This window comes from Salmo trutta, chromosome 36 (genome assembly GCF_901001165.1).
Source record: "Salmo trutta chromosome 36, fSalTru1.1, whole genome shotgun sequence".
Classification (NCBI taxonomy): Eukaryota; Metazoa; Chordata; class Actinopteri; order Salmoniformes; family Salmonidae; genus Salmo; species Salmo trutta.
The window spans coordinates 17,124,794-17,145,527 of NC_042992.1; the positions used below are offsets into that span (position 1 = coordinate 17,124,794).

The 20,734-nt window shown below is 43.3% G+C and overlaps 1 protein-coding gene across 5 annotated transcripts in view; it reads left to right on the forward strand.

Moving 5' to 3' along the window:
• Positions 1 to 20,734, forward strand: part of ctnnal1 (catenin (cadherin-associated protein), alpha-like 1) — a 132,892-nt gene that overhangs the window by 109,849 nt on the left and 2,309 nt on the right. For all 5 annotated transcript variants that reach the window (XM_029734843.1, XM_029734846.1, XM_029734844.1 and 2 more), the window contains exons 14-18: positions 833 to 987; positions 2,658 to 2,706; positions 3,688 to 3,744; positions 11,620 to 11,739; positions 20,543 to 20,626. In XM_029734843.1, coding sequence (XP_029590703.1) covers positions 833 to 987; positions 2,658 to 2,706; positions 3,688 to 3,744; positions 11,620 to 11,739; positions 20,543 to 20,626 — 465 coding nt within the window. The remainder of the gene's footprint in view (positions 1 to 832; positions 988 to 2,657; positions 2,707 to 3,687; positions 3,745 to 11,619; positions 11,740 to 20,542; positions 20,627 to 20,734) is intronic.

Sequence of the window (20,734 nt, forward strand, 5' to 3'; positions counted from 1 at the left end):
TCTTTGCAGCAATTTGACAATGAAGGCCTGATTCACACAGTCTCCACTGAACAGTTGAGGTTGAGCTTTGTCTGTTACTTGAACTCTGTGAAGCATTTATTTGGGCTGCAATCTGAACCTATTCTCTGCAGCAGAGATAACTCTGGGTCTTCCTTTCCTGTGGCGGTCCTCATGAGAGCCAGTTTCATCATAGCGCTTGATGGTTTTTGCGACTGCATTTGAAGAAAGTTTTTGAAATGTTCAAGATTGACTGACCTTCATGTCTTAAAATAATGATGGACTGTCGTTTCTCTTTACTTATTTGAGCTGTTCTTGCCATAATATGGACTCGGTCTTTTACCAAACAGGGCTATCTTCTGTATACCACCCCTACCTTGTCACAACACAACTGATTGGCTCAAACGCATTATGAAGGAAAGAAATTCCACAAATTGACTTTTAACCAGGCACACCTGTTAACTGAAATGCATTCCAGGTGACTACTGATGAAGCTGGTTGAGAGAATGCCAAGAGTGTGCAAAGCTGTCACCGGGTGGCTACTTTGAGGAATTTCCAATATAAAATATGTATTGATTTGTTTAACACTTTTTTTGGTTACTACATAATTCCATGTGTTATTTCATAGTTTTGAAGTCTTCACTATTATTCTACAATGTAGAAAATATTCAAAATAAAGAAAAACCCTGGAATGAGTAGGTATGTCCAAACTTTTGACTGGTACTGTATGTTCCATCACTATCGGGAAACTGAGTCCTACTTTGTTCAGTACTTTCGGATGGGATTATTAACTATTAACTAATAAGGGATCCGTTATCTTTCTTTCTTTCTTCAGGAGCAGAGCACCATAGCCAAGCTGGGTCTAGAGCTGCGTCTGCTGACTTCAGACGTGGACACAGAGGTGGAGAAGTGGGAGGACCAGGAGCATGACATCGTCCGCCAGGGCCAGAGCTTGTCCAGCATGGCCTACTCCATGCACCTCTTCACCAGGTAGACCGTCTGTCTGTCTGTCTGTCTGTCTGTCTGTCTGTCTGTCTGTCTGTCTGTCTGTCTGTCTGTCTGTCTGTCTGTCTGGTTGCTTTTGTGTGACAGAAGATTGCAACTCTTTTTACCGCAAGGTACTTTGCACCAGCCAGGTATTGACCACCAGCCAAGTATTGACCACCAGCCAAGTATTGACCACCAGCCAGGTATTGACCACTAGCCAGGTATTGACCACCATCCAGGTATTGACCACCAGCCAGGTATTGACCACTAGCCAGGTATTGACCATCATCCAGGTATTGACCACCAGCCAGGTATTGACCACCAGCCAGGTATTGACCACTAGCCAGGTATTGACCACCAGCCAGGTATTGACCACTAGCCAGGTATTGACCACCATCCAGGTATTGACCACTAGCCAGGTATTGACCACCAGCCAGTTATTGACCACCAGCCAGGTATTGACCACCTCTGTATGGATATTGAAGTAGAGGACACAGATGCCATCACAAATCTTGTTGATATGATGTGCATAGTCAATATACATTACATGGCCAAAAGTATGTGGATTTAGCAATTTCAGCCAGACCCGTTCAGACAGGTGTATAAAATCAAGCACATAGCCATGCGATCTCCATAGAAAAACATTTGCCGTAGAATTTCCCGTACTGAAGAGCTCAGTGGCTTTCAACTTGGCACCGTCATAGGACGCCACCATTCCAACAAGTCAGTTAGTCAAATACTGTATGTACCCTGCTAGAGCTGCCCCGGTCAACTGTACAGTAAGTGCTGTTATTGTGAAGTGGAAACGTCTAGGAGCAACAACGTCTAGGATCAACAATGGCTCACAGAACGGGACTGCCGAGTGCGTAGCGCGTAAAAATTGTCTGTTCTTGGTTGCAACACTCACTACCGAGTTCCGAACTGCCTCTGGAAGCAACGTCAGCACAATAACTGTTCGTTGGGAGCTTCATGAAATGGGTTTGCATGGCCGAACAGCCGCATACAAGCATAAGATCACCATGCGCAATGCCAAGCGTCGGCTGGAGTGGTGTAAAACTCGCCGCCATTGGACTCTGGAGCAGTGGAAACGCGTTCTCTTGAGTGATGAATCACACTTCACCATCTGGAAGTCCAACGGACGAATCTGGGTTTGGCGGATGCCAGGAAAATGCTACCTGCCCCAATGCATAGTGGCAACTGTTAAGTGTTGTTGGAGGAGGAATAATGGTCTGGGGCAGTCATGGTTCGGGCTATGGGTGACAATGCCCCTGTGCACAAAGTGAGGTCCATACAGAAATGGTTTGTTGAGATCGGTATGGAAGAACTTGACTGGCCTGCACACAACTACATCGAACACCTTTGGGATGGATTGGAACGCCGACCTGAGCCAGTCCTAATCGCCCAACCTCACTAATGCTCTTGTTGCTAAATGGAAGTCCCCGCAGCAATGTTCCAACATCTAGTGGAAAGCCTTCTCAGAAGAGTGGAGGCTGTTATAGCAGCAATGGGGGGACCAACTCCATATTAAAGCCCATGATTTTGGAAGGAGATGTTCGACGAGCAGGTATCCACATACTTTTGGCCATGTAGTGTGCTTCATCAGTTGTTATCATCAGGTAATATATAATTCACTCTGTTCCATTTTTCGTTCATTTCCTGTATCGATTGTGTAGGGGGGAGGGCCTACTGAAGACAACCACGGATCTTTTCCATCAGGCTGAGGTAAAGTACTGTACATGCCCCCTGTCCTCCACTCCACTCATCCCTCTCCCATCATCCTCGTCTACTTCGTTCAGGGCTTTAAGTGAATCTGTCCCAGGTGCCATTAAGGACAACCACGTCCCTGGGAGAAGACAGAATCAATACTGTATTAAAAGGCCCAAGACAATAATTTGTCTGTGGTAACGAGAGGATGAATAGAGGAGCAGAGTGCCCCGGCCTGCGCTTAATATAGAGAGGGAGAGAGGCAGAGAGAGAGAGAGGGGAAGAGAGAGAGGCAGAGAGAGAGAGAGAGGCAGAGAGAGAGAGCGAGGCAGAGAGAGAGAGCGAGGCAGAGAGAGAGAGCGAGGCAGAGAGAGAGAGAGGGGCAGAGAGAGAGGCAGAGAGAGAGAGAGAGGCAGAGAGAGAGAGCGAGGCAGAGAGAGAGAGCGAGGCAGAGAGAGGGAGAGAGGCAGAGAGAGAGAGAGGGGCAGAGAGAGAGGCAGAGAGAGAGAGAGAGGCAGAGAGAGAGAGAGCGAGGCAGAGAGAGAGAGCGAGGCAGAGAGAGAGAGCGAGGCAGAGAGAGAGAGAGGCAAAGAGAGAGAGGCAGAGAGAGAGAGAGAGGCAGAGAGAGGCAGAGAGAGAGAGAGGCAGAGAGAGAGAGAGAGAGGCAGAGAGAGAGAGAGAGAGGCAGAAAGAGAGATCATAGAGACGCAACTATACTTTATATAACTTTACCTTTTCACACAGCAAAATGTAACCTGCAATTATCGTAATTGGCTGCTCACTGATTGGCTGATTGAAATGCACCTTTTGAATTTGAAAACCTACAGTGTGTTCTGGTCTTGTTCACATCCTCCCGGCTACTTACCATGCAGCCATTGAGTGTAATTGACAATACTTGGCTGATAGATTTGCCAGACCAGTGTTCAGAATGTTCTGCCAGTGAAGTGAGTCGTGCTTTTTGACTTCTCGTTCTCTTTTTCTCTCTTTCTCTTTCTGCAGGTGCTTTCTGAGGAGGGACTCCAGCTGTGTTCTTCACTACACACTTTCTCCACCCAGGTACACATACACGCACGCAACCACACAAAAAACACACAGGCTCCGAGACAGCTTCTACCCCTAAGCCATAAGACTGCTAAATAGCCAGACAGCTAAATAGTCAATTAATGGTACCCGAACTGCACTGACTCTATCTTGCATTGCCCCTACGCACTCTCACTAGACTTTATATACACACTGTATACACACTCAGTCACACACACTACATTGACACGCCCACACAAAACCCACACACATTCACATACACTACATACAGACACACACACGAACACAACACAAACACACATTCTTACACATTACACACAGACATGCACACACTCACTTTTAGACTTGTCATTTGCTGCTGCTACTCTGTTGTTTATTTTACTCCTATTATTATCTATCCTGATGCCTAGTCACTTTACCCTGCCTTCATGTACATATCTACCTCAAATACCTTATTATTTGTCCTGATGCCTAGTCCCTTTACCCTGCCTTCATGTACATATCTACCTCAAATACCTTATTATTATCTATCCTGATGCCTAGTCCCTTTACCCTGCCTTCATGTACATATCTACCTCAAATACCTTATTATCTATCCTGATGCCTAGTCCCTTTACCCTGCCTTCATGTACATATCTACCTCAAATACCTTATTATTATCTATCCTGATGCCTAGTCCCTTTTCCCTGCCTTTATGTACATATCTACCTCAAATACCTTATTATTATCTATCCTGATGCCTAGTCACTTTACCCTGCCTTCATGTACATATCTACCTCAAATACCTTATTATTATCTATCCTGATGCCTAGTCCCTTTACCCTGCCTTCATGTACATATCTACCTCAAATACCTTATTATTTGTCCTGATGCCTAGTCCCTTTACCCTGCCTTCAAATACCTTATTATTATCCATCCTGATGCCTAGTCCCTTTACCCTGCCTTCAGATACCTTATTATTATCCATCCTGATGCCTAGTCCCTTTACCCTGCCTTCATGTACATATCTACCTCAGATACCTTATTATTATCCATCCTGATGCCTAGTCCCTTTACCCTGCCTTTATGTACATATCTACCTCAAATACCTTATTATTTGTCCTGATGCCTAGTCCCTTTACCCTGCCTTCATGTACATATCTACCTCAAATACCTTATTATTATCTATCCTGATGCCTAGTCCCTTTACCCTGCCTTTATGTACATATCTACCTCAAATACCTTATTATTATCTATCCTGATGTCTAGTCACTTTACCCTGCCTTCATGTACATATCTACCTCAAATACCGTATTATTATCTATCCTGATGCCTAGTCACTTTACCCTGCCTTCATGTACATATCTACCTCAAATACCTTATTATTATCTATCCTGATGCCTAGTCCCTTTACCCTGCCTTCATGTACATATCTACCTCAAATACCTTATTAGTATCTATCCTGATGCCTAGTCCCTTTACCCTGCCTTCATGTACATATCTACCTCAAATACCTTATTAGTATCTATCCTGATGCCTAGTCACTTTACCCTGCCTTCATGTACATATCTACCTCAAATACCTTATTATTATCTATCCTGATGCTTAGTCCCTTTACCCTGCCTTCATGTACATATCTACCTCAAATACCTTATTATTATCCATCCTGATGCCTGGTCCCTTTACCCTGCCTTCAAATACCTTATTATTATCCATCCTGATGCCTGGTCCCTTTACCCTGCCTTCAGATACCTTATTATTATCCATCCTGATGCCTAGTCCCTTTACCCTGCCTTCAGATACCTTATTATTATCCATCCTGATGCCTAGTCCCTTTACCCTGCCTTCATGTACATATCTACCTCAAATTCCTTATTATTATCTATCCTGATGTCTAGTCACTTTACCCTGCCTTCATGTACATATCTACCTCAAATACCTTATTATTATCTATCCTGATGCCTAGTCCCTTTACCCTGCCTTCATGTACATATCTACCTCAAATACCTTATTATTATCTATCCTGATGCCTAGTCACTTTACCCTGCCTTCATGTACATATCTACCTCAAATACCTTATTATTATCTATCCTGATGCCTGGTCCCTTTACCCTGCCTTCATGTACATATCTACTTCAGATACCTTATTATTATCCATCCTGATGCCTAGTCCCTTTACCCTGCCTTCAGATACCTTATTATTATCCATCCTGATGCCTAGTCCCTTTACCCTGCCTTCAGATACCTTATTATTATCCATCCTGATGCCTAGTCCCTTTACCCTGCCTTTATGTACATATCTACCTCAAATACCTTATTATTATCCATCCTGATGCCTAGTCCCTTTACCCTGCCTTTATGTACATATCTACCTCAAATACCTTATTATTATCTATCCTGATGTCTAGTCACTTTACCCTGCCTTTATGTACATATCTACCTCAAATACCTTATTATTATCTATCCTGATGCCTGGTCCCTTTTTTTTTTATTTCACCTTTATTTAACCAGGTAGGCAAGTTGAGAACAAGTTCTCATTTACAACTGCGACCTGGCCAAGATAAAGCAAAGCATTGTGACACAGACAACAACACAGAGTTACACATGGAGTAAACAATAAACAAGCCAATAACACAATAAACAAGTCAATGACACAGTATGAAAAAAAGAAAGTCTATATATAGTGTGTGCAAAAGGCATGAGGAGATAGGCAATAAATAGGTCATAGGAGCGAATGATTACAATTTAGCAGATTAACACTGGAGTGATAAATGAGCATATTGTAACGGTTGTCGTCAGGAATAGAGGACCAAAACGCAGCAGGAATGTGGATGCTCATCTTGTATTTATTTTTAAAATAAAGAGAACACCAAAATAACAAAACGAAGAACTCACGAACAACAAAACAGTCTTGTCATGCTCACACAGGCAAAACAAGAAACAATCTCCCACAAACACTTAACCAAACACATACCCATATATAGGACTCTCAATCAGAGGCAACTAGAAAACACCTGCCTCCAATTGAGAGTCCAACCCCAATAAACTAGACATAGAAATACAAAAGACTAGAGACCACATAGAAAATACAAACCTAGAACATAACCCCAAAAACCCGGAAATAATAAATCAAACACCCTACTACATAAAACACCACCCCGAACCACATAAACAAAATACCCTCTGTCACGTCCTGACCAAACTACCATAACAAATAACCCTTATACTGGTCAGGACGTGACACATATGATGATGTGCAAATAGAAATACTGGTGTGCAAAAGAGCAGAAAAGTAAATCAAATAAAAACAGTATGGGGATGAGGTAGGTAGATTGGGTGGGCAATTTACACATGGACTATGTACAGCTGCAGCGATCAGTTAGCAGCTCAGGTAGCTGATGTTTAAAGTTGGTGAAGGAAATAAAAGTCTCCAACTTCAGCGATTTTTGCAATTCGTTCCAGTTACTGGCAGCAGAGAACTGGAAGGAAAGGCGGCCAAATGAGGTGTTGGCTTTGGGGATGATCAGTGAGATATACCTGCTGGAACATGTGCTACGGGTGGGTGTTGTTATTGTGACCAGTGAACTGAGATAAGGCGGAGCTTTACCTAGCATAGACTTATGGATGACCTGGAGCCAGTGGGTCTGGTGACAAATATGTAGCGAGGGCCAGCCGACTAGAGCATATAGGTCGCAGTGGTGGGTGGTTTAATGTGATTTGGTAACAAAACGGATTGCACTGTGATAGACTGCATCCAGTTTGCTGAGTAGAGTAATGGAAGCTATTTTGTAGATGACATCACCGAAGTCGAGGATCAGTAGGATAGTCAGTTTTACTAGGGTAAGTTTGGCAGCGTGAGTGAAGGAGGCTTTCTTGTGAAATCCGATTCTAGATTTGGTTTTGGATTGGAGATGTTTAATATGAGTCTGGAAGGAGAGTTTACAGTCTAACCAGACACCTAGGTATTTATAGTTGTCCACATATTCTAGGTCGGAACCGTCCAGGGTGGTGATGCTAGCCGGGCGGGCAGGTGCGGGCAGCGAATGGTTGAAAAGCATGCATTTGGTTTTACTAGTGTTTAAGAGCAGTTGAAGGCCACGGAACGAGTGTTGTATGGCATTGAAGCTCGTTTGGAGGTTTGTCAGCACAGTGTCCAAGGAAGGGCCAGAAGTATACAGAATGGTGTCGTCTGCGTAGAGGTGGATCAGGGTATCGCCCTCAGCAAGAGCGACATCATTAATATATACAGAGAAAAGAGTCGGCCCGAGAATTGAACCCTGTGGTACCCCCATAGAGACTGCCAGAGGTCCAGACAACATGTCCTCCGATTTGACACATTGAACTCTGTCTGCAAAGTAGTTGGTGAACCAGGCGAGGCAGTCATTACAAAAACCCAGGCTATTGAGTCTGCCGATAAGAATACGGTGATTGACAGAGTCGAGAGCCTTGGCCAGGTTGATGGTTATGATATCGTTTAGTACCTTGAGCGTGGCTGAGGTGCACCCGTGACCGGCTCGGAAACCGGATTGCACAGCGAAGAAGGTACGGTGGGATTTGAAATGGTCAGTGATCTGTTTATTAACTTGGCTTTCGAAGACTTTAGATAGGCAGGGCAGGATGGAAATAGGTCTGTAACAGTTTGGATCTAGGGTGTCACCCCCTTTGAAGAGGGGGATGACCGCGGCAGCTTTCCAATCTTTAGGGATCTCGGACGATACGAAAGAGAGGTTGAACAGGCTGGTAATAGGGGTTGTAACAATGGCGGCGGATAGTTTTAGAAAGAGAGGGTTCAGATTGTCTAGCCCAGCAGATTTGTACGGGTCCAGGTTTTGCAGCTCTTTCAGAACATCTGCTATTTGGATTTGGGTGAAGGAGAAGCTGGGGAGGCTTGGGCGAGTAGCTGCGGGGGGTGGAGCTGTTGGCCGGGGTTGGAGTAGCCAGGAGGAAGGCATGGCCAGCCGTTGAGAAATGCTTATTGAAATTTTTCCTGACTGACAGTTTGTATTGGTTCCTGACTTCCCTGAACAGTTGCATATCCTGCATATTTACCCTGCCTTCATGTACATATCTACCTCAAATACCTTATTATTATCTATCCTGATGCCTAGTCACTTTACCCTGCCTTTATGTACATATCTAAAGTACCTTATTATTATCTATCCTGATACCTAGTCACTTTACTCTGCCTTTATGTACATATCTACCTCAAGTACCTCGTACCTCTGCACATTGATCTGGTACTGGTACTCCCTGTATATACTGAACCAAAATATAAACGCAACATGCAACAATTTCAGAGATTTTACTGAGTTCCAGTTCATATAAGAAAATCAGTCAATTGAAATCTATGGATTTCACATGACTGGGAATACATGTTCGTCACAGATACCTTACAAAAAAAGTAGGGGCGTGGATCAGAAAACCAGTCTGTATCTGTTGTGATCACCATTTTCCCCATGCAGTGTGACACATCTCCTTTGCATAGATTTAATCAGGCTGTTGATTGTGGCCTGTGGAATGTTGTCCCCTCTCTTCAATGGCTGTGTGAAGCTGATGGATATTTGCAGGAACTGGAACATGCTGTCGTACACATCGATCCAGAGCATCACAAACATGCTGAATGGGTGACATGTCTGAGTATGTAGGCCATGGAAGTACTGGGATATTTTCAGTTTCCAGGAATTGTGTACAGATCCTTGTGAGATGAAGCTGCGCATTATCATGCCATCATGGGGCACTCTGTTCACAACGTTGACATCAGCAAACCGCTCGCCCACACGACGCCATACACGCTGTCTGCCATCTGCCCGGTACAGTTGAAACCGGGATTCATCCATGAAGAGCACACTTCTCCAGCGGCCCGTTGGCCATCGAAGGTGAGCCGAACTGTAGTCAGGTCAAGACCCTGGTGAGGATAACGAGCATGCAGATGAGCTTCCTTGAGACGGTTTCTGACAGTTTGTGCAGAAATTCTTTGGTTGTGCAAACCCACAGTTTAATCAGCTGTTCGGGTGGCTGTTCTCAGATGATCCCGTAGGTGAAGAAGCCAGATGTGGGCTGGCGTGGTTACACGTGGTCTGCGGTTGTGAGGCCGGTGGGATGTACTGCCAAATTCTCTAAAACGACATTTGAGGCGGCTTATGGTAGAGAAATTAACATTCAATTATCTGGAAACAGCTCTGGTGGATATTCCTGCAGTCAGCATGCCAATTGCATCTAACTGCAGCAATCTGTTGTAACGATCGTCTGGAAGAGGGGACCAAGATGCAGCGTGGTAAGTGGTCATAATGATTTTTAATGAGACACTTCAAAAACAAACAGGGAAAACGAAAGCCAACAGTTCTGCCAGGTGAACACACACAAGACAGAAAACAACTACCCACAAAACCCCAAAGGAAAACAGGCTGCCTAAGTATGATTCCTAATCAGAGACAACGATAGACAGCTGCCTCTGATTAGGAACCCTACTCGGCCCAAAACAAAGAAATACAAAAACATAGAAAAAGGAACCTAGAATGCCCACCCAATGTAACACCCTGGCCTAACCAAAATAAAGAACAAAAAACTCCTCTCTATGGCCAGGGCGTTACATCTGTGGCATTGTGTGACAAAGCTGCACATTTTAGAGTGGCCTTTTATTATCCCCAGCACAAGGTGCATCTGTGTAATGATCATGAGGTTTAATCAGCTTATAATATGCCACACCTGTCAGGTGGATGGATTATCTTGGCAAAGGATAAATGCTCACTAACAGGGATGTAAACACATTTTTACCCAATTTGAGAGAAATAAGCTTTTTGTGCATTTTTGGGATCTTTTATTTCAGCTCATGAAACATGGGATCAACACATGTTGCGTTTATATTTTTGTTCAGTGTACCTCCATTCTTGCAAGTTATTTTATTGCTTGCTATTTCCTCTTATGTTACTCTGCATCGTTGTGAAGGTCTCGTAAACAAGCATTTCACAGTCAAGTCTACACCAGTTGTATTCAGCATGTGACAAATAACATTTGATTTGATTCTCCACCCAGGTAGCCTACTGCACGACCGTAAATCACATACACAGGACAGGAAATTAATCCTGTTAACCAGTTTCAGTTTCCTCTGTACTCAAATCAAAGAAACAAGTTAGTATGCCTCCCTCTCTCCAAAGTGCCCAGGTCCTGGAGTTTAATTAAATGCCCCCCTCTGACAGACATTAATGACTGCCATCCGTCTCTGGGGAAAGTGGCAATGTGGTTATCAGCATTGGCTAACCCTGTTCTCTGGAGAGGGCACCCAAACACTAATACACACACGTGTGCAGGCAAATGTGCATATGCACACACATACACACACACACACACACACACACACACAGGCACACAAACTACTAATACATAATCAACACATCCAGCACTTCAGCTCAGCAGCGTTTGATTAATTACTTCAAACAAACATTGGCTAATCGATTCCCCACCACTCTGGAATGAAGCAGGCTTGTGCAGCTGCACAAGTTATTTATGCTAATTAGCCTTAACGTTTTCAATTGAAACACTTTTATTAGTATTATTACCAGAGGTTGTGAATGGTACTACAGAGATCTATTCTAATGTACGATAATATCATTCACATTTTTGTCCCAAGTAAGAGACTTTAGGCACTGTTAGATTTGAATGCATCTACTCCATCCTAACCTTCTATACCTTTACTGTGCTTTTGTCTCCCTTTTTTTTTGTGATCACATTTTTACCTGGATTTTATATAACTAAATGTGTCTTTATGATCACATTTTCACTTTCATTTTTCTAAAACTACATTTCATTTTTGGTGATCACATTTCTACTTTTATTTTCATATAACTTAACATCTTTATTTTGTCATCAAATTTTGACATACTAAATATTTCTCTCCTGATCCCTCTTCAACAGCTGATGGATGAAGAGAAGGTGGTAGTGCTGTCGGAGATGGAGAAGCTTATGGGCTTATGTCAGCAGCTGCAGATGGGGGTGAGGACGCCGGTACAGGGCAAGACTGCCACCTTCCAGAAGGTACTATTATTGATATACATTTACCTTTTTTTTTTTTTTACATTTTAGTCATTTAGCAGACGCTCTTATCCAGAGCGACTTACAGTAGTGAATGCATACATTTCATTAAAAATGAAATGTATGCATTCACTGTCAAACGCTCCCTAAAACACTTCAGGGAGCAGGCCTTTCTAGTCGACCTGGCCCAGGTATCCTGGAAGGATATTGACCTCATCCCGTCAGTAGAGGATGCCTGGTTATTCTTTAAAAGTGCCTTCCTCACCGTCTTAAATAAGCATGCCCCATTCAAAAAATGTAGAACCAGGAACAGATATAGCCCTTGGTTCTCTCCAGACCTGACTGCCCTTGACCAGCACAAAAACATTCTGTGGCCTTCTGCATTAGCATCGAACAGCCCCTGTGATATGCAACTTTTCAGGGAAGTTAGGAACAAATATACACAGGCAGTTAGGAAAGCTAAGGCTAGCTTTTTCAAGCAGAAATTTGCATCCTGTAGCACAAACTCAAAAAAGTTCTGGGACACTGTAAAGTCCATGGAGAGTAAGAGCACCTCCTCCCAGCTGCCCACTGCACTGAGGCTAGGAAACACTGTCACCACAGATAAATCCACCATAATTGAGAATTTCAATAAGCATTTTTCTACGGCTGGCCATGCTTTCCACCTGGCTACCCCTACCCCGATCAACAGCCCTCCACCACCCACAGCAACTCGCCCAAACCTCCCCCACTTCTCCTTCACCCAAATCCAGATAGCTGATGTTCTGAAAGAGCTGCAAAATCTGGACCCGTACAAATCAGCCGGGCTAGACAATCTGGACCCTCTCTTTCTAAAATGATCTGCCGAAATTGTTGCAACCCCTACTACCAGCCTGTTCAACCTCTCTTTTGTATCGTCTGAGATTCCCATAGATTGGAAAGCTGCCGCGGTCATCCCCCTCTTCAAAGGGGGAGACACTCTAGACCCAAACTGCTACAGACCTATATCTCTTCTACCCTGCCTTTCTAAAGTCTTCGAAAGCCAAGTTAACAAACAGATTACCGACCATTTCGAATCCCACCGTACCTTCTCCGCTAATCAATCTGGTTTCAGAGCTGGTCATGGGTGCACCTCAGCCACGCTCAAGGTCCTAAAAGATATCATAACCGCCATCGATAAGAGACATTACTGTGCAGCCATATTCATCGACCTGGCTAAGGCTTTCGACTCTGTCAATCACAACATTCTTATTGGCAGACTCAACAGCCTTGGTTTCTCAAATGATTGCCTCGCCTGGTTCATCAACTACTTCTCTGATAGAGTTCAGTGTGTCAAATCGGACGGCCTGTTGTCTGGACCTCTGGCAGTCTCTATGGGGGTGCCACAGGGTTCAATTCTCGTGCCGACTCTCTTCTCTGTATACATCAATGATGTCGCTCTTGCTGCTGGTGATTCTTTGATCCACCTCTACGCAGACGACACCATTCTGTATACCCCTGGCCCTTCTTTGGACACTGTGTTAACTAACCTCCAGACGAGCTTCAATGCCATACAATTCTCCTTCCGTGGCCTCCAACTGCTCTTAAATGCAAGTAAAACTAAATGCATGCTCTTCAACCGATCGCTGCCCGCACCTGCCAGCTCGTACATCACTACTCTGGACAGTTCTGACTTAGAATATGTGGACAACTACAAATACCTAGGTGTCTGGTTAGACTGTAAACTCTCCTTCCAGACTCACATTAAACATCTCCAATCCAAAGTGAAATCTAGAATCGGCTTCCTATTTTGCAACAAAGCATCCTACACTAATGCTGCCAAACATACCCTCGTAAAACTGACCATCCTACCGATCCTCGACTTCGGCGATTTCATTTACAAAATAGCCTCCAACACTCTACTCAACAAATTGGATGCAGTCTATCACAGTGCCATCCATTTTGTTACCAAAGCCCCATATACTACCCACCACTGCGACCTGTATGCTCTCGTTGGCTGGCCCTCGCTTCATACTCATCACCAAATCCACTGGCTCCAGGTCATCTACAAGTCTCTGCTAGGTAAAGCTCCGCCTTATCTCAGCTCACTGGTCACCATAGCAGCAACCACCCGTAGCACACGCTCCAGCAGGTTTATCTCACTGGTCACCCCCAAAGCCAATTCTTCCTTTGGCCGCCTCTCCTTCCAGTTCTCTGCTGCCAATGACTGGAACGAACTGCAAAAATCACTAAAGCTGGAGACTCTTACCTCCCTCACTAGCTTTATTCACCAGCTGTTAGAGCAGCTCACAGATCACTGCACCTGTACATCGCTCATCTGTAAATAGCCCATCCAATCTACCTCATCCCCATACTGTATTTATTTATTTATTTATCTTGCTCCTTTGCACCCCAGTATCTCTACTTGCACATTCATCTTCTGCACATTCTACCATTCCAGTGTTGAATTGCTATATTGTAATTACTTCGCCACCATGGCCCATTTATTGCCTTACCTCTCTTATCCTACCTCATTTGCACATGCTGAATATAGATTTTTCTACTGTATTATTGATTGTATGTTTGTTTATTCCATGTGTAACTCTGTGTTGTTGTATGTGTCGAACTGCTTTGATTTATGTTGGCCAGGTCGCAGTTGCAAATGAGAACTTGTTCTCAACTAGCCTACCTGGTTAAATAAAGGTGAAATAAATAAATAAATAAAAGCGAGCGTGAGAGAATGCACTGAAAAGAAACTGACAAAGGAGTATTGATGAACTGCAATGAAAAGAGACAGTCAACCCATTCTTAATACAGCATTGGCAGCATTGGGCAAACATTTGTTACTGGTTTACAGACAGAGGTCAATCATAAAAACATTATTGTAAAATTAAACCCTATAATGACACTGAGCTTAATGAACCTCGTAAAATCTGTTGGACAGTGATGAACTGACACTGGTCACCTTGTACTAATGGGAAAGGTTACAATCAGGAGGAGAGAATAGAGAATAACATGGGGTACATCCCAAATGGCATCCTATTCCCTATATAGTGTGCACTGCTTTGAACAGGGCCCATAGGATTCTGGTCAAATGTAGTGCATTATGTTGGGAATAGGGTGCCATTTGGGACACAACCATTGGGCTTCTCTGATTAATGTGGATCTGTTAGATAGGCATTCCCCTCAAGTTGTCATTAGCCAGACAGATCGGTCCTCTCTGTCCGTCACAAGGGAGTTAAGGGTGTTTTAATCAGGCATAGGTCATTGCTGAAAAGTCTTTTTAAATGGAGCAGGAGATGGGGGTTGTGTGTGTTTGGTGTGTCTAGTGTTGGTTTAGAAACACTCTGTAGTAGAGGTCGACCGATTCTGATTTTCAACGCCGATACCGATTATTGGAGGGCCAAAAATGGCCGGTGCCGATTAATCGGCCAATTTTTCCCCCATTTATTTATTTGTAATAATGACAATTACAACAATACTGAATAAACACGTATTTTAACTTAATATAATACATACAGTATTTCACAAAAGTGAGTACACCCCTCACATTTCTATAAATATTTGAGTATATCTTTTCATGTGACACACTGAAGAAATGACACTTTGCACAATGTAAAGTAGTGAGTGTACAGCTTGTATAACAGTGTAAATTTGCTGTCCCCTCAAAATAACACAACACACAGCCATTAATGTCTAAACCGCTGGCAACAAAAGTGAGTACACCCCTAAGTGAAAATGTCCATATTGGGCCCAAAGTGTCAATATTTTGTGTGGCCACCATCATTTTCCAGCACTGCCTTAACCCTCTTGGGCATGGAGTTCACTAGAGCTTCACAGGTTGCCACTGGAGTCCTCTTCCACTCCTCCATGACGACATGACAGAGCTGGTGGATGTTAGAGACCTTGCACTCCTCCACCTTCCGTTTGAGGATGCCCCACATTGTAGCAAAGTGTCATTTCTTCAGTGTTGTCACATGAAAAGATATACTCAAATATTTACAAAAATGTGAGGGGTGTACTCACATTTGTGAGATACTGTAAATACTATCAATTTAGCCTCAAATAAATAATGAAATATATTCAATTTGGTTTAAATTATGCAAAAACAAAGTGTTGGAGAAGAAAGTAAAAGTCCAATATGTGCCATGTAATAAAGCTAACGTTAAGTTCCTTACTCAGAACATGAGAACATATGAAAGCTGCTGGTTCCTTTTAACATGTCTTCAATATTCCCAGGTAAGAAGTTTTAGGTTGTAGTTATTATAGGAATAATAGAGACTATTTCTCTCTATACGATTTGTATTTCATATATCTTTGACTATTGGATGTTCTTATAGGCACTTTAGTATTGCCAGTGTAGCTTCCGTATCTCTCCTCGCTCCTACCTGGGCTCGAACCAGGAACAAATCGACAACAGCCACCCTCGAAGCAGCGTTACCCATGTAGAGCAAGGGGAACAACCACTCCCAAGTCTCAGAGCGAGTGACATTTGAAAAGCCATTAGCGTGCACCCGGCTAACTAGCTAGCCATTTCACATCGGTTACAACAACCTAATCTCGGGAGCTGATAGGCTTGAAGTCATAAACAGCGCAATGCTTGAAGAATTGCGAAGAGCTGCTGGCAAACGCACGAAGGTGCTGTTTGACTGAATGCTTACGAGCCTGCTGCTGCCTACCATCGCTCAGTCAGACTGCTCTATCAAATATCAAATCATAGACTTAATTATAATATAACAAACAGAAATACGAGCCTTTGGTCATTAATATGGTCGAATCCGGAAACTATAATTTTGAAAACGAAACGTTTATTATTTCAGTGAAATACGGAACCGTTCCGTATTTTATCTAACGGGAGGCATCCCTAAGTCTAAATATTCCTGTTACATTGCACAACCTTCAATGTTATGTCATAATTATGTACAATTCTGGCAAATTAATTACGGCCTTTGTTAGGAATAAATGGACTTCACAGTTCGCAATGAGCCAGGCGGCCCAAACTGCTGTATAAACCCCAACTGCTTGCACGGAACACAAGAGAAGTGACACAACTTCCCTAGTTATAAGAAATTCATGTTAGCAGGCAATATTAACTAAATATGCAGGTTTAAAAATATATACTTGTGTATTGATTTTAAAGAAAGGCATTGATGTTTATGGTTAGGTACATTGGTGCAACGACAGTGCTTTTTTCGCAAATGAGCTTGTTAAAACCTGTTAAGGACAGACGTTCCGCTACACCATTTTAAAGATAAGACTCTTGTTAATCTAACCACATTGTCCGATTTCATTAGATTATGTCAGGAGAGTACCCTGCAAAAAATAATCACACAGCCATTTTCAAAGCAAGCATATATGTCACAAAAAACAAAACCACAGCTAAATGCAGCACTAACCTTTGATGATCTTCATCAGATGACATTCCTAGGACATTATGTTATACAATACATGCATGTTTTGTTCAATCAAGTTCATATTTATATCAAAAAACAGCTTTTTACATTAGCATGTGATGTTCAGAACTAGCATACCCACCGCAAACTTCCGGTGAATTTACTAAATTACTCACGATAAACGTTCACAAAAAAACATAACAATTATTTTAAGAATTATAGATACAGAACTCCTTTATGCAATCGCAGTGTCAGATTTTAAAATAGCTTTTCGGCGAAAGCACATTTTGCAATATTCTGAGTAGATAGCTCGGCCATCACAGGCTAGCTAATTTGACACCCACCAAGTTTGGTGCTCACTAAACTCAGAATTACTATAAGAAAAATTGGATCTTCATCAGAATGCACTCCCAGGACTTCTACTTCAACAACAAATGTTGTTTTGGTTCGAAATAATCCATAGTTATATTGAAATAGCTCCGTTTTGTTCGTGCGTTGAGGTCACTATCCGAAGGGTGACGCGCGAGCGCATTTCGTGACAAAACATTTCAAAATATTCCATTACCGTACTTCGAAGCATGTCAAACGCTGTTTAAAATCAATTTTTATGCTATTTTTCTCGTAAAATAGAGATAATATTCCAACCGGGCGACGTTGTATTCATTCAAAGACTGAAAGAAAAAAATGGAGTAGTCTCGTGGACGCGCATCTCCAGTGTCACTGTCCCCAGGCAGTAACAAACAGAGCTGCTGTACTTAGCCCAGAGACTGCAGACCTCTCATTCCACTTTCTGGCACCTTCTGAGAGCCAATGGAAGCCTTAGAAAATGTCACGTTACAGCACAGATGCTGTATTTTCGATAGAGAGGCTACAGAAGGACAATAAATTGTCAGACAGGGCACTTCCTGTATGGAATCTTCTCAGGTTTTGGCCTGCCATATGAGTTCTGTTATACTGACAGACACCATTCAAACAGTTTTAGAAACTTCAGAGTGTTTTCTATCCAAATGAAATAATTATATGCATATTCTAGTTTCTGGGCAGGAGTAGTAACCAGATTAAATCGGGTACGTTTTTTATCCAGCCGTGAAAATACTGCCCCCTATCCCAAACAGGTTTTAAATCATCACCCGTTTGTCGAAGTAGGCTGTGATTCGATGAGAAATTAACAGGCACCGCATCGATTATATGAAACGCAGGACACGTTAGATAAACTAGTAATATCATCAACCATGTGTAGTTAACTAGTGATTATGTTAAGATTGATTGTTTTTTCTAAGATAAGTTTAATGCTAGCTAGCAACTTACCTTGGCTTCTTGCTGCCCTCGCGTAACAGGTAGTCAGCCTGCCACGCAAGCTCCTCGTGGAGTGCAATGTAAGGCAGGTGGTTAGAGCATTGGACTAGTAACCGGAACGTTGCAAAAACGAATCCCAGAGGTGACAAGGTAAAAATCTGTTGTTCTGCCCCTGAACAAGGCAGTTAACCCCCGTTCCTAGGCCGTCATTGAAAATAAGAATGTGTTCTTAATTTGACTCGCCTAGTTAAATAAAGGTGTAAAAAATATATATATATATACACTGCTCAAAAAAATAAAGGGAACGCTTAAACAACACAATGTAACTCCAAGTCAATCACACTTCTGTGAAATCAAACTGTCCACTTAGGAAGCAACACTGATTGACAATAAATTTCACATGCTGTTGTGCAAATGGAATAGACAACAGGTGGAAATTATAGGCAATTAGCAAGACACCCCCAATAAAGGAGTGGTTCTGCAGGTGGTGACCACAGACCACTTCTCAGTTCCTAGGCTGATGTTTTGTTCACTTTTGAATGCTGGCGGTGCTTTCACACTAGTGGTAGCATGAGACGGAGTCTACAACCCACACAAGTGGCTCAGGTAGTGCAGCTCATCCAGGATGGCACATCAATGCGAGCTGTGGCAAGAAGGTTTGCTGTGTCTGTCAGCGTAGTGTCCAGAGCATGGAGGCGCTACCAGGAGACAGGCCATTACATCAGGAGACGTGGAGGAGGCCGTAGGAGGGCAACAACCCAGCAGCAGGACCGCTACCTCCGCGTTTGTGCAAGGAGGAGCAGGAGGAGCACTGCCAGAGCCCTGCAAAATGACCTCCAGCAGGCCACAAATGTGCATGTGTCTGCTCAAACGGTCAGAAACAAACTCCATGAGGGTGGTATGAGGGCCCGACGTCCACAAGTGGGGGTTGTGTTTACAGCCCAACACCGTGCAGGACGTTTGGCATTTGCCAGAGAACACCAAGATTGGCATATTCGCCACTGGCGCCCTGTGCTCTTCACAGATTAAAGCAGGTTCACACTGAGCACATGTGACAGACGTGACAGAGTCTGGAGACGCCGTGGAGAACGTTCTGCTGCCTGCAACATCCTCCAGCATGACCGGTTTGGCGGTGGGTCAGTCATGGTGTGGGGTGGCATTTCTTTGGGGGGCCGCACAGCCCTCCATGTGCTCGCCAGAGGTAGCCTGACTGCCTTTAGGTACCGAGATGAGATCCTCAGTCCCCTTGTGAGACCATATGCTGGTGCGGTTGGCCCTGGGTTCCTCCTAATGCAAGACAATGCTAGACCTCATGTGGCTGGAGTGTGTCAGCAGTTCCTGCAAGAGGAGGCCTTAATGCTATGGACTGGCCCGCCCGTTCCCCAGACCTGAATCCAATTGAGCACATCTGGGACATCATGTCTCGCTCCATCCACCAACGCCACATTGCCCCACAGACTGTCCAGGAGTTGGCGGATGCTTTAGTCCAGGTCTGGGAGGAGATCCCTCAGGAGACCATCCGCCACCTCATCAGGAGCATGCCCAGGCGTTGTAGGGAGGTCATACAGGCACGTGGAGGCCACACACACTACTGAGCCTCATTTTGACTTGTTTTAAGGACATTACATCAAAGTTGGATCAGCCTGTATTGTGGTTTTCCACTTTAATTTTGAGTGTGACTCCAAATCCAGACCTCCATGGGTTGATAAATTGGATTTCCATTTATTATTTTTGTGTGATTTTGTTGTCAGCACATTCAACTATGTAAAGAAAAAAGTATTTAATAAGATTATTTCATTCATTCAGATCTAGGATGTGTTATTTTAGTGTTCCCTTTATTTTTTTGAGCAGTGTATATATTCAAAAAAATCGGCAAATCGGTGGCCAAAAATACCGATTGTTATGAAAACTTGAAATCGGCCATTACGATTAATCGGTCGACCTCAACTCTGTAGTGAGAGGTTTAGAAACACTCTGTAGTGAGACAACTTAGATGGTAATTCTTAGATTCTTACTAGTGACCCATGTATACATCAGCTTTCCCATGTGTACATACCATTATTTGTTTTACCATTATCTGTATCTTTATGTTGTAATCATAATTATTACATTCTATCAGACCACCATCCTTGATGTTTTTGAAATCTTTGTCTGTCTAGGTGGATTCCTCCATTCAGAACACTAGAGCCATCATTACTGTGGTGATCTACCTCCTGCCAGTCTGTAACAAGATTGTCAGAAAGGTGAGAGGTCACAGTTGACATCAGCTCATCTACCAAGTGGTTCAAGTGCATCCTCTTACCAATATTTACTGGGGTTTGAGTACACTTTTTTTAAAGTACAGATGAATA